At 34.7% G+C, this 15893-nt stretch overlaps 1 protein-coding gene across 1 annotated transcript in view; it reads right to left on the bottom strand.

Annotated features, from left to right (window-relative positions):
- The window catches only part of PNPLA8 (patatin like domain 8, phospholipase A2), a 48220-nt gene that overhangs the window by 28345 nt on the left and 3982 nt on the right, over positions 1-15893 (bottom strand). Inside the window, exons 2-4 of the mRNA XM_016199134.2 lie at positions 12178-13330; positions 11878-12027; positions 4083-4234 (exon numbers count right to left, since the gene is read on the bottom strand). Coding sequence (XP_016054620.2) covers positions 4083-4234; positions 11878-12027; positions 12178-13239 — 1364 coding nt within the window. The 5' untranslated portion in view covers positions 13240-13330. The remainder of the gene's footprint in view (positions 1-4082; positions 4235-11877; positions 12028-12177; positions 13331-15893) is intronic.

Below are 15893 nucleotides of genomic sequence, written 5' to 3'. Positions count from 1 at the left end.
GCCAAAGGTGGCAAATATCTTCATAATGAATATGAAACATAAAATAGTCTAAGTGTAGGCCAATTCAGGGCATGTGTAACAAGAGGATAATTCTTTTTTTTTTTTTTTAATTTATTCTTCAATTATAGCTGATATACAGTATTATATTAGTATAAGGTGTACAACACAGTGATTAGATATTTATATAATTTACAAAGTGATCACCCCAATAAGTCTAGTACCCATCTGACACTATATATAGTTATTACAATATATTTGACTATGCTGTACTTTACATCAATGTGACTATTTATAACTACCAATTTGTACTTCTAAATCCTTTTACCTTTCACCATTGCTCAAACTGCTCCCATCTGGCAACCATTAGCTTGTTTTGTGTGTTCATTAATTCTGTTTTTTACATTACACATATAAGTGAAATCATATGGTATCTGTCTTTGTCTGACTTATTTCACTTAGCATAATGCCCTCTAGGACATGGATAATTCTTAACACGAGGAGAATATACAGAAATAATGAAATGTTATAATCCCAAAACCAGATGTGAGGCAGAGAAGTCCTGGAACACAATGGTAGTCAGACACCACAAAATAAAATTTAGAGTGCCAAATTGTGCTTTGATACTGTGACATGAAGTCATCAGAAAATATTTTAAAATTCAAGTAGAAAACCAAAAATGCTGATTTTTTTTTTTTTTATGATTTTTTTTTTTTTTAATTGCAAGAAGTAATGTGGATTTGAAGAGTGGAAAGAGTACATAAAATGGCTCATAAGAGAGATACAGTAGGAATTCAAGGTAAGACACAAAGAATTAAAGTTAATGCTGCCCGGCCGGGCGTGGCTCAGCGGTTGAGCATTGACCTAGGATCAAGGCGATTGGGGTTCGATTCCCGGTCAGGGCACATGCCCAGGTTGCGGGCTCGATCAATGACTCTCTCATCATTGATGTTTCTACCTCTCTCTCTCTCGCCTTTCCTCTCTCTGAAATCAATAAAGATATATTAAAAATAAAAATAAAAGTTAATGCTGAATAAAATATATTTAACAATGTGATCTCCATTACTTAAAAAAATAAAACATGTACATATATACTCACCTAGAAAAAAAAATTTGAAGAAATAAAAATATTAAAAACAATCTTGAATTTCTGAGCTATGATTTGTTTATATATTTTTTCTCCCAAGTTTTACTTGTATAATGAGGAAGAAACTATTTAAAAATGCTGTATTTATAAATTAACTCAGAGTAAATTTAAAAATAAATATACTTGCCAGGTTGGTTCTATATGCCTAACACTATACCAGGTTTTCTTACACAAAAGAAATAAAAGAAATAAGAATTCTTTTTCTTACAAGCCCCCATATCTCACTCCTTTGAACACAAATTTCCCATTCTGTCTGCTTTCTCACATTCCCCTAAATGAAGGTTTCTCAACAGCAGCACTTTTGACATTCTGGGATGTGTAATTCTTTGTTGTAGGGGGCTATCCTATGCATGGTAGATAGTTAACAGCCACTGTCTTCTCCCTAGATGCAAGTGACAGTCCCCCAGTTGTTACAACCAAAAATGTCTCCAGATACAAATGTCTTCTAGGGAGACGGTACCTCCAGTGGAAAATCATAAATCTAAACTTACCTTCATCCTAACGCACCTTGAGGTTTTCCCAACTGTCTTCCCTCTAATTTCTACATTATCAAAACTCCCATTCTAGAGAGTCAGATACTGGTCACAAAGCTCTTTTCACCATATCTTCCTCACTCTAAACAGACATTTGAATGTCCTTTAATGTTCTTTCAGATCTCTACTTAAATGTTACTTCAAAAACAAGTCACAGTCATGCTCACTCTTTGAAATAGCACTCTTAGTCTCTATCCCTTTACCTTGCTTTCATTTTCATCATAGCACCCATTACTCAATAATATTTGTTTTGTTTTTCTATTTGTTGTTTTCTTCCTCCTCTAGACGAGTAGCACCATGAAGACTTGAATTTCATGTTTTGTTTACTGAGTGACCCCAGGCAGGATCTAAATCAGTACTTAGAACATGGAAAGCACTCAATACTTGTTAGTTGACTCAATGAATGACACCATCCCTCCCAACTCCCCTGACTTTAATGGCAGAGAAGACTGGCTTCTTCCTAGTCCTCAGTGAAATTCCTTACTCACTTAACTGCCACTTTCCCTACTTCTCATCACTTGGAAACAATTCTATGAATTAGAATGATTATTTCCAATTCAGGACAACTTTATCACATGAATGATGTCCACCTTCTTGGATTAGTTCACTTCCCTACCAAAGATCCAAAAGATCTTCTAAGACTTTTCTCTCAATCAAAATTCTATCTTTATTTGCCAACTAAGCACTTCTAAGTGGATGTGTGATACCTTATATTCTTTCTCAATACCAATCACCTCCTCCCCTTTCCCTGCAATTGTATCCCAGTCATCCATAAGGTTTACACTTATGAGTGATCTTGACCTGTTTTTATTATATCCAGCCTCCCTTTTCCTTCAAAATATTTTGCATATTGTTCCTTCCTCCTGTTTCCCACTGGCCACCATCCAAGTTCGGTATTTCATTGTCCTTTGCCTAGACTATAAAATTTAACAAAAAGGGCAGAACTTGAACAAATAGAAAAGTGATTGGCAAAGCAAGTATACCAGAAAATGAAGTCAGAGAGGTAAATTAATCTAAGAACAATAGGCAGGTAGGTACTATGAATCTAAGAGGTAAGAGTAGAGATGGCAGGAAACTGAAACCTAAGCTAGCAAATTTGGGGAAAGGGTCATAAAACTAAGCCAAAGAATCTAACCAACAAGTATTAAAAAACAGGACAAACTAAGACAGAATAAAAAGCATGGATGGATTACCAGTAGTAAGAATGAAGCTTAATGGTAAAATTATCTTCTGAGCTAAGAGTACATTTAATAATTCTTGTGTAGTGCCAGAACTGGCATCTGAAAGTGAAGATATAGGGAGTTGAGAAGTTACAGATATAGGCTCCTTTTATAACTATCACTTTACTAAATGATTAGTTGACGTATGGGTATGATAAATATAATAAAAGAAAGCAAACATTATAAAATACTGCCAACATTTTAAGAGAATCTTGGTTGATAAATCCTAAACTACCAAAAACATTATGAAAAGACCAAGCTATAAATACTAGGTCAAATTAAAGAAATTCAGATATGGTTAAAGAAGCTCTGAGATTGATAAAGAAGTAAATTAAGCCCTGGCTTGTGTCGCACAGTGGTTAGAACATCAGCCCATGCACCAGAGGTCATGGGTTCGATTATCAGTAAAGGGCAAATACCTGGGTTGCAGGTTCAATCTCTGGCCCCAGGTAGGGTGAGGGTGGGAGGCAATCAAGCCATGTTTCTCTCTCTCTCTCTCTCTCTCCTTCCCCACTTCTCCCTCCCTTCAATTCCACTCTCTTTAAAAATCAATGGAAAAAATATCCTTGGGTGAAGATTAAGGAAAAAAAAGAAGGAAGTTAAGAAAAGCAATTTCATGTTTTATTTAAAAAATTCTAGTTTATGCCCAGCCAGCGTGGCTCAGCTGTTAAGCACAGACCTATGATCCAGGAGATTGAGGTTCGATTCCTGATCATGGCATATGCTTAGGTTGCAGGCTCGGTCCCCAGCAGGGGGCGTGCAGGAGGCAGCCGATCAATGACTCTCATCATTGATATTTCTATCTCTCTACCTTCTCCCGTCCTCTCTCAATAAAAATAAAATACATTTAAAATATCAATAAAAGTATATTTTAAAATTTTTAAAATTTGAAATGACATAATTATACCAAATTAGTTTTTTAAAATTCCTATGGCTGAATTGGAACTATAGTTTTTAAAAATCATTTTTCTAGCGCTGGCCAGGTAGCTCAGTTGGTTAGAGCACCGTACCCATATGCCAATGTTGCTGGTTCAATCCCCAGTCAGGGAACATACAAGAATCAACCAATGAATGCATAAATAAGTGGAATTTATCAATGTTTCTCTCTCTCTCTCTAAAAAAAAAATCAATCAATAAAAATATAAAATAAAATTAAAATTAGATAAATAATTTTTCTAGTCCTACCTTGTTCCTCCACCATCAATTGTGAGAATTCGGATTCCTCTTCCTTTCACTGGATCCACGTAGCCAATTAAAGCCAAAATTTCTCTAACTGCAGCCTGAAGAGTTTCATCCTTAATTTGTCGCAATCGTAATAAATATGGAATAATTTTCTCCTATATTGAGAAAAAAAGATTTTTTTTGTTCTTTTTGTCAAATCAAAAATGAAAATGTATGATTTTTAACCGTGTAGACTATCACATGCAATCAAGGTGCAAGTGTTTATTACTTTCTCAGCAATCTTAAATGATACATTACTGTTTGACATATTAATGTCAATTAATATATAGAATATATGTGTCCCAATATCTAAGTCAAAAATTAACCTCTAGAAAATCTCTCAAACAAGCAGCAGCTGGCCTCAACGTGCCCAATACCTCTAGATAAGTGGCCCCAGGCCCGGCACTAGCAGCAGCAGCTTGCCTTTGCTCACAGCTTGGCCTCTCCTGGGCACCTCCAAGCCCAGCACAAATAGCAGCCAACTGCAAATCTCTCTGTAGCTCATGCTGGGTGGCCCCAAGCAGGGCATAGGCAGTAGCTGAATTTGTACCTCCTGGGAGGCCCCAGAGCCAGTGCACCCAGTGGTCAGCTTCAGACCACACCAGATTACAACACTACCACATCCATGAGCGACACACTCAAGGGGCAGACTCAGTGACTACCAAAGCCTCACTGAAGCAAGTCCTGCTCCATAGGGGGTCTCCTGCACAGGGCTCTTCTGCTGTAGTTGAGGCTGGTCCTCACAGCCCATTGGCCTGAGGGTCAATTCCTCCCAGTGATGCCAACAGCAATCAAGGCTCAACTATAACAGGGCAGTGCACACAACCCACACAGGGGTGCACCTAGAGTGCCCAACTCAGGTGACCGGGGTGGGGTGGGGGGGTGTTCTGTGCACAGAAGCATCTTATCTGGTCAATAGCCCAGATTTAAAGGTTAAAGGAATAAGTTGAGTGGCAGGTATACTTGTGCTGTGTAACCTCCAGTAAATCAAATAACTTCCCAATGTATCACTCATTTTGTTTCTATTTATTATAAATCAAATCTAAAACACTAAATTTTTTCAATGTTTTGCTTTATTTGCCCTGGTTTAGTGTTGAGCTCTAAGGCCCCATCAGAGGAACCTCAGCAATGGTGGAGCATGAAAATGTTAACTTCTATGCTGGTTAGGAAAGAATAGCCTCTGTGTAGGAACAATTAAAAACCTTTTTTTTTGAAGTGTCATTTGTTTAAAAGCACTGAAGAGCTGCTGAAGCAATAAGGCTAAGATTCTGGAAAGAGGATAATTGCTGGGAAGTGAGTTCATAAACTATAGCTTTTTTCCCTCTGAAGCATTTGCTGAGTTGGAGAAGAAACTAAAGATTGAAAAACTAGTTCAGACAGAGGACGAACATACATGGAGGAAAAAGAAACCAGTCTCATGGGTTTGGAGCCACAAAACTTAGGACTTGAGGAGCCTCAATCACAAAGCTGGTTTCACCTCAAGATATTTGGTGGATTCTTTAACTATGCAGTGTGCAAAGTAAAAGCTGGAAAACTCTGGAGATGAGAGTGCAATTTTTGTGTACTCTTGTGATTTTAGGGCTCAGGAGGGTAGTGGCAGTGAACACACCAGCTCTCAACTGCAAGCCCTTGAGAACTATGCCCTAAAAAGAGGGCAAACTAAAGGTCCCACAAATATAACTCAGCCTTGACCCAGCTCTGACCCAAACTGAATTAAAGTCATCAGTGCCCCCACTCTATGTTTCAAGCAGAGGAACAAATAAGTTATCTCAGGAAAAAGAAATCATTTGATATATCTAGATCCTAAGCAATTTTTTTAAATTCAAAGTCCAGTATCCAGAAAAATTATATGGTATGTGAAACCAGTACCAAATGATCAAAGACCAAGAACTGATCCTGATATAATAACTACCAATAGAATATACTAAAAATAACAAAAATAAAATTACCACCCCCAAACATCATATACCTAGCAATTAATTTTTTAAAAACCAAATGAAAGATGTGAAATTCACTGACACTCAAAATTTTTTAATCATTGAGTGCTCTAGTCTGAATACTTGTGTCCTCTCAAAATTCGTATGTTGAAATCCTAACCTCCAAAGATTAGTATTAGTAGGAGGAGCCTTTGGGAGGTGTTTGGGTCATGAGAGCAGACCTCTCATGAATGGGATTAGTGCCCTTATAAAAGAGGCCTCACAGAGATCCCTTGTCCCTGCCAGCATATGAGGACACAGTAAGAAGGAATCAGCTATGAACCAGGAAGAGGGCCCCCTCACCAGAAGGTGATTATGCTGGCACCTTGATCTTGAACTTCTAGCTTCCAGAACTCTGAGACATACACTTCTGTTGTTTATAAGCTACCTAGCTGGTATTTTGCTATAGCAGTCCAAATGTCCTAATACACTGAGGGAAAATACAGTCCAAATAAGTGGAAGAATATACATATTCAAGGCTTAGAAGACTCAATATTATAAAGACTCAATTCATCCCTAATTGATCTATAGAGTCAATGCAATCATAGCATGAATTTTTCTTCTTTTTAAAAATTTTATAGATAAGCTGATTCTAAAATTTATATGGAAATACAATGTGCCAAGAACACCTAAATCAATTATTAAGAGGAAGAACAAAGTTGAAAGACTTGTACTACCAGACATCAAATTCATTATAAAATTATAATTTTGGCAGCATAGTACTGGAACAAGGATAAATATACCAATGGAACAGAGTACAGTATACAAAACCAGATCCATATATAATTACCTGATTTACGACAAGTCTTTTCAATTATGTGCTAGGTCAACTGGATATGTGTATTTAATTTTTTAAATTTTTTTAGAGAGGAAGGGAGAGGGAGAGAAACATAAATGTGAGAGAGGAACATCAATCAGTTGCCTCCCTCATATGCCTCGACTGGGGATGGAAACTGCAGCCTGGGTATGTGCCCTGACCGGGAATTAAACCCACAATCTTTTGATGTACAGGGTGATGCTCCAACTGAGCCAAACTGGCCAGGGACGGATATGTGTATTTAAAAGAAAAGTCAAGACTCCTACCTCACACCATAAAACCTAATCTATTCTAGATGAATAGTAGATATGTATGAAAGGTAAAACAATAAAGTTTTAGAAGAAAACACAGGAAAATATCTTCATGATCTTAGGATAGGCGAAGATATCTTAAACAGGACACAAATACCAAGCATAAAGGAAAATGTTTACAGCTTGGACAAAATTAAAATTAAGAATATGTTTGTAAAAAACCATTAGAAGGAAAAGGTGAACCAGAGTAGGATAATATATTTATAATAATAAATATATATGTATATTGTATATACATATATTATAAAATATATTGAAATATTTATATCCATTATATATAAAAAGATTCTCCATATCAGTAAGAAAAAGCTGGTCAATCCAATGGAAAAATGAGCAAGACCTGGAATATGCACTTCACAAAGGAAGTATACAAATGGCCAATAAATACTGGTAAAGATGCTGAACTTCACTGTTACCAGAGAAATATAAATTAAAACCACAATTTAATATCACTAAACATCCAACAAAATGGCTGAAAAAGGTAAATAATATAAAGTGCTGGAGAGGAAGTAGAACAACCAGAAGGCTCATACAGTTCTGGTGAAAGTATAAATTTGTATAAGCACTTTGCAAAACCTTTTGGCAGTATCTACTAAAGATGAAAACAGGCACACACTATGACCAGGAATACTACTTTTGGGTATACACCCAAAGGAAATGAAAACAAAACTTTTCCAAAAGACACTTCCCAGAAGCACTATTCTTAAATATTACCAAACTGGAAAGTATCCAAATGTCCATCAGCACTAAAATGAATAAATACATTGTGCTATATTCATACCACAGAATACACCACAATGAGAATAAATGTTCCACAGTAATATAGAAAGTTCTAGCCAACATTATGTTGAGTGGAGAAAAAAAATACACATAAAAGAGCACATGCTATATCATTCCATTTATATAATATGTAGAAAAGGGAACAACTAATCTACACTGCTAGAAATCAGAAACACCGGTCAATCTTTTTGAAGCTAGTGATTAGAAGGAACTTTTGAATACTGGTAATATTCTTTTTCTTACAGTGGGTGGTAATTTATAGATGTGTTCAATTTTTGAAAACTCATGGAGCTGTATAATTTATATACTGATATTTTTGTGATATGATATTTATGATATATTTTTATAACAACTTTTTTAAAAATATGTTTTTATTGATTTCAGAGAGAGGAAGGGAGAGGGAGAGAGAGAAAGAAACATCTGTGATGATAGTCACTGATCAGCTGACTCCTGCACGTCCCCTACTGGGGACCAAGTTCGAAACCTGGGCATGTGCCTTGACAGGGAATTAAACTGTGACCTCCTGGTTCATAGGTGGATGCGGGCTGGGCTATAATAACTTTTTGAAAAGACATGTAAATCAGCCTGAAGGGGTGGGCCCCTACTACGCAAAGTTGAGACAAATTCAACATTTAAAAAAAAGAGGGGGGAGAAAAAAGGGTTATTGATCTAAAAATAGAAACACAATTTATTAAAATCTGTGAGTTCATAATGATAGTAAAAAAAAAAAAAAGCCAAAAACTGATGTCACCAATGAGGTAGCTTTTAAAGCAACTCTTGACTTTGAAAATTGGTGACTAGAAAGAAATTAATGTCTTGCTTTTCCTGTAAAATTGGTCTTTGAGAATAACCAAATAACTTTAGCTGGTGAAGAAAAGCTCTACTTTTAGAGAATAATATCAATTACAGTGCAGAGGAATGATAGAATTAGACATTTATTCTGAAACCCGAATGAAATGACTAGTTCTGGAAATAATTACGTTAATGGCTGATGGAATAATGGTTCTAGTCTAAATGTTGAATGAAAAGATAGGATTGTCATTTCCTTAATCCAGTGGTCAGCCTTAGCATTAATAATAATTGTTCAACCAATTATGTGTTCTAATAGGATATAATATGAAGCACATGACATCATCTACAATTTGTTCTAATAAGAAAATCTTTAACTCAATGATGCCTTTGTATTTAAATTCCAGTGTTCAGGAAAAAAAAAAAAAAAAGGAAAGAGTAATACAGCAAATAACACCAATGAGGAGGAAGCCAGGTAAATCCAGAAAGTTGAGCCATTCTACAAGATAAACAGCCTAGTCTCTTCAATTAAGTCAGTCCTGATGGTGCAAATAAGGGAGGACTGCACAATATTATAAGTGACTTAGGGAAAATAACCAGGTGAAATGTATGGTCTGAATTGGAATCTCATTTAGATCTAATCAGTTATATAAAGAACAGTTTTGAACAGGGTATGATGAGATGAAAATTTACTGATACAAAAAGGTATACAATGCAAACTGAAAAAAACAGGTTATAAAACAGTACATATAAACAACTTCCAGAGGAATACTGTGGTTAACATTACTAACCTTCACCAATACCCAGTTCACTTCCTCTTCCAGGCACACAAAGGCAAGTATACTTCTCAAGCCAGTACAACTGGGCAGGACAAAGAAGTTTTGATGGCACTTTCAGCTGAAATACTCTTACCCCAATAGAGAAATGATGTAGGAGACCTTGTACTAAGATATAGGGAACAGGATCAAAGTGGCCACTGCATGAAAGTACACTGTCTTGGACTCACCCAAAACCACAGCCAACTTTGCATGAGTGACAAATAAACTTCTGCTGTGCTAAACTGCTGAGATTTTGGTATTGTCTGTTAATAGAACTTAACTCAATCTGACTAATATGAATAGATACTAATACATTAATTACAGTGGTAATCTCAGGGTAGGAGAAATGCGTTTTTATTTTCTTACTTTTGATTCTTTCGTTTTTTTAAATTTTCTACAATGTTCACGTGCTGTCCTTTTTTAAAATAAGAAAAGGTTACTTTTGGGGGTGGGAACCAGGTAGATGGGGGTAATAGGGGGGAACAGGGAAACATCTGTGATACTCTCAACAATATAGATAAAAAAATAAATAAAAATAAATGCAAGAATATACAGTACCACAGTGGTTGAAGATATGTGAGCTGACACTATGTGGGTTGGGAGTTCTCTGAATTACTTTCCATAAAAAATAAAATGATTATTAAAAGGAAAAAAATAGTGAAAGGAAATCACCTTCACCACCACCAACGGTGAAAAAATCATCAAAAATAATTTCCTAGATATGGCTGCCATAGTGCAGTACACGAAATACATATACACAAAAGAAACTAGTTTCTTTTAGGGCATTAGATATCAAAAATAATTGCCTAGATAGGGCCACCATAAGCATGGTACACACATAAAAATAAAAGTCATATAGATGTTTTATAATAAACAATTCTAACATTTTTAAAAAGCTTAATTCTTGCTAATTATTAAAAATTTCATTGGTAAAGTTCACATGAAAGTGTACATGCTAACATGTCTTAAGCAATTTATCAAGTTAATTGTTATTGAGACTCTTATTATTTAGGGAAAGAGTAAGAGCTTTCTTTAGACTACCAAGATTTTCTTTCATAACTGATCTGATTATATATTCCTCTATCACATTTCTCTCTGGCATTGAAGGGTCCTTAGATCTGGGATCAGTTATGCAAAATAAGAGTCCTCAAAATTTCTATTAGCAAGACTATTACAATAAACTAAAACTAAAAACTACTCAGAAATCCATCAAAAGTACAATTAATAAATAAATTGTGATACATTCAAACCATGAAATATAAAAGCAACAAGAATGAATGATATACAACAATGATACACAACAATATGAATGATTTCTACCAATATGCTGAATGAAAGAAGCCAATCACAATATTTCATATAATATACATCAGGTAAAATTCTGATTACTTTTTTGGGAGATTGTGATTTGGGACACAAGTAAAATCTAATCTTTAACCAGGTGCTGTTCACATGAATGTGTTCAGTTTGTGAAAATCCACTGAACTTTATACTCACAATTTACTTCAATAAACTGTTTTTAAATAGTTCTTTAAAATATGGAATTCTATTTTCGGTCTCCGCTTTCAGTATATCACTGAAATGTTAAATGGACTTAAATGCGTATCTATATTTAGAAAATTTACCTTTTAGGTAAAGAGATTACATCTACATAAAAGATAATCCCAAATTTTATGAACATGAAAGTTTAGCTATTATAATGCACACATTATACAATATAACACTACATCATTCAAAGACTTAGATTACCTTATAATTTTCTGAATGGCAAGTCAAAAATAAGCACTACAGATCTCTAATAAAATGTTAACATCATCTATTCATTATATTTTCAAGTTGTTCATTAAGTATTATTAATAATCCCAGTAGTACAGATATAGAGACTCAGCCACATTATTCACACTTTATAGTATTTGTCTGAAAACAGTCCATTTAAATGGATGTAAATTATCTTGACTACTTTATATTTGAAAAAACTGAGGCAAAGAAAAGTTAATATACTAAGATTTATCTGCCATTTTAAAATGTTTAATCTCAAAGTACAGATATCAGTACTAATAGCATACTTTATATCACAGAATAAAAGGAAGCATTTAGGATAATGTATATCACAGAATATATGGGACAATTACTGAATATTACACATTACATATATAAAAACCACAAAATATTTAAATAAAAAAATGAAAGGTAATGCCTTCTCCATTTTAGAAGGTTTATCAGTATTTTCATTCCAAGACAAAACCAGATGAAATAAACTAAAACTACCTTGACAGCCACTCCTTTTCCTTCAGGAAATTCTAGAAGATGAAAAGTCAGTTCTTCAACCCTATTAATGCAGAGTTTGGGGTCAGTTGTTCTTCTTAATGCCTGAACTAATGCCCGGGTTCTGTTATCAATACTCACTCTTGCAATAATCTACAAAGACATATTAAAATACATATGATTACAATATGAAACTGCTCTAGTAATATTAATAAATGGTTAAAGTTTCTAAGGTCCCATCAGAAAATAAAACATCAATTTGACAAAAATTTAAACTTAAAACCACCATGAATAACAACTTGCCTTTTCTCGCTGAAGAGATAAACGCTTTTTCTCCTCTGCATTTTTGTCTTTATTGTCAGCCTGCTCAGCTTTGGTGGTTTCTTCCTGTTCTTGTGACTGACTCTTTGAATCATACTTTAATTTGGGGACAAGTCCACCAATATAACCACCTACTAAAGCTTGTACACCTTCAGTGGGACGAGAAAGGAAGTTAGCAATACTTTGTTTAGTAGAAACTGGAAGAACTTCAGGTGTTCCACTGGGACTTTCAGGCTTATCCACAGTATATGAAGAAGATTCTGAGCCTAGTTTATCATCAGTCAGCACACCAGGATCTGGAGAACTGGATTTCTCTTCTTCACCCTTTTTATCTTCAAGTTTTGATTTGTCCTGGAAATGTTTGTTTTCCTTTTTTTGAAACATTTTCTCCTCACGTTTGAAGTACGAATTAATATGATTGGATAAAAAGTAGAATGACTCTCCAAATTTTGTAGTTATAATATTTGTGTAATGAAAAGGGCTTTGTTTACCAGTATCTTTGCCTTTATCTATAATGTGACTTTGCTTTTCTAGAACAGAACTCTTTTCTGGTGATTTGTCACTACAGTTTTTCAGAGATTTGATGGTTTGTTTAACGTTTTTCTGATTTAACCAGCCACCATCTGATACTTTTCTTAATATTTTAGAGCTTGGCTTAAATTGAGCTAAACGTGAGATCATTTCATTCTGATTTCCAAAAACAGCCTTGGAAACAGAGTTCAAAGTACTTTTAATACGGGACATACGAATGCTCACTTTTGTAAGTCCCTTGGGAGCAGAAGTGCTAAGTTTCAAAATTCCAATATGTAAACCATTGTTGCTTGAAGAGTAACAGTGCTTACTGCAAGAATGTGCTTCACTTTTGGTCCATTTACATCTTATTTTGCTTGTATGAAAACCTCTTTGTAGACTGATGTGGCTTATCTTCCAGTAATATTTAGGTGAGGACAAGAAATGTAGTTGCTTGCTTTTCTGCTTCCCACAAAGACTTCGCGCATTACTAAGGAGGTAAATATATATATCTATAGTCAAATTAATAGACATAACTTAAAAATCACTTTTTTTCTCTATCTGTTATGACTTTCACTTCATTCCTGAATGCTTCATTAAGAAATGCCATAATTCATGGTCTTACCTGAAATGGCAAGGAAAAAAATTAGGATTCAAAGGAAAATTGAAATTGGGTATAAGAAAAATACATTACTACATAAACTAAACTTGGCAACTTGTCTCAAAAAAAGATAGAATTATCTGTTTCCATTATGACTCATACAGATTTCACTTTTAAGCTAAAAGAATTCATCTTTCAGTACAGAAGTCAATCAAAAAAGAAAGTGAGTAGCAGGATGTTTCATGAACACTAATTTAGAGAAGCCACCCATTAGATAAGTTTTTCTACAACACTTAATTGAATATGCAATTTAGATACTATGCTGTTTTTCTTCCTTATTGTTAAAGTCTTGACAGGTTTATGTGATGCTAGACTTTACGTTCTTTGAAGACAAGAGTCAGGTCTTATAAAATTCATTTATTGCAAATCACTTATAGAACATTTAATCTATACTACATGTTGCTAAATGCTGAGGCGACAAAGACAAACAGGCTACTAGGGACTTTCAGTTTAGATCTAGAGATAGCTACATAAAGAAGAGTTCACTATTTAGTAGTAAGTGCTTATTAAATTAAAGAAGTCAGACTAGAAGCAGCTATATGCAACATCTAACAGCCAAGGGGTTCACAATCACAATATAAAAAGAACAAATACAAATAAGAAAGGAAAGAATAATCCTATAGAAAAATGGGCAAAGAAGATAAACAGGCCAGTCACAGAATAAATACAAACAGTAAAATTATGAAAACATCCTTTGTATCAAAGAAAAATGCCAATTAAAGCATATTTTGTTGCTGTAATAGGTAAAAATGTAAATGATCGATAATATCCAGTATTGACAAAGGGCTGGGGAAATGGGACACAGAAGGCTATTTGACAGTATCTGATGAAATATTAAAAATGCTACCTATCAAATTTTAAAGGCACATATTCTTTGATCGGCAATTCCCCTATCAAGAATTGCTTGCATAAGGCTTGATCCCCAGCCTTGGTAGGGGCGCATGCGGGAGACAACCAATCCATGTGTCTCTCTCACATCAATGTTTCTCTCTCTCCCCCCCACCCCCTCTCCGAAAAGCAATGGAAAAAATATCCTCAGGTGAGGATTAAAAAAAAAAGAATTGCTTGCATAAAGTGCAAAGGTATATACACACAATCCCTGCTACACTGCTTGAAATAATAAAACACTGAAAAACAACTCTAAATATCTTCTGGTAAGGGATAGTTAAATAAATTATGGTAAATACATACAATGGAATGAGTTACCATACCAGTTAAAGAGAACCAGATGATCTGTGTATACTGACATATCCTTCATACAGAGCACAGTGAAAAAGGCAAGATGCAATATTATATGAGGTACAGACACATGAAGACATACAGATGTAAATATATAGATATTATGTAATAAAACAAAACAAAAACCTACACATGTAGTTTAAACCTGTGGCTACCTTTGTACGTGCACACACACACAGAAAGATTCCAAAAGGATTAGCACTAGTTTATTTATTCTTGTGAACTGAGGAGTGGGATCAAAAGAGAATAGAAGGGCTCTTACTTTTCATTTTTGTAATGTTGGAGTTTTTTACAATGAGCAGGTATTACTTTTGTAATCAGAAAAATCAAACAATTTAAAGCACTTTAATAGATGGAGACTTGTGAATGGAAAACACAAGGTAAATATCCAGGCAAGTCTGATAAAAGATGCTAAAAACTGGGCAAAGTTAAGAAATTCATCACTGGGTACAGATGAGAAGGAAAGGAGAACATTCTAATTAATGGGGGAAAAATAAACACAAGCAAACACAAAAAAGCATTTAAGAAAGCAAATACAATATAAGTAAAAACTGCAAGTAGTCTGATTTCACTCCCGGACCCGGAGAAAATAATGGGCAAAGGACTTGCTGTCAATGTAATAAGCTGAATTAACATAAAAACTCTATAATCCCCAATACAGAAATATTGGATATTTCTTGTGGATAAAAAGCCATACTCAAAACCAATAATGGACTCCAACAACTCAAAAACAAAAGTCAACCCAATTAAAAATGGGCAAAGGACTTGAATAGACTTTTCTCCAAAAATGATATACAAATGGTGAACATGCATATGAAAAAATGCTCAACATCAATGATCATCGGAGAAGTGCAAATCAAAACCAAATGGTATATTGCCTCATAGTCATTAGGATGGCTGTTTAAAGAAATAAAAAAATAGTAAGTTTTGGCAGAGATGTGGAAAAGTTGGAACTCTTGAGCACTGTTGGTGGGACTAAAATGGTGCAGCTGCTATAAAAAACAGTATGGTGGTTCTTCAAAATATTAAAAGTAGAACTAGCATATGATCCACAAATCCTCCTTCTGGGTATATAATCAAAGGAATTGAAAGCAGGGTCTCAAAGAGATATTTGCACAACTATGTTCATATCAGCACTATTCACAGTAGCAGAGGTAGAAACAACCCATGTCCACAGACAGATGAATAGATAGATAAAATATGGCCAAGAAATACAATATTATACAGCCTTAAAAAAGGAAATCCTATAACATGCTGCAAAACATGGATGACCCTTTAGGACATTATT

This window comes from Miniopterus natalensis, chromosome 10, assembly GCF_054644295.1.
Source record: "Miniopterus natalensis isolate mMinNat1 chromosome 10, mMinNat1.hap1, whole genome shotgun sequence".
Classification (NCBI taxonomy): Eukaryota; Metazoa; Chordata; class Mammalia; order Chiroptera; family Miniopteridae; genus Miniopterus; species Miniopterus natalensis.
Note: the sequence above shows the minus strand (reverse complement) of the source record. Positions and strands in the feature narration are given on the sequence as shown.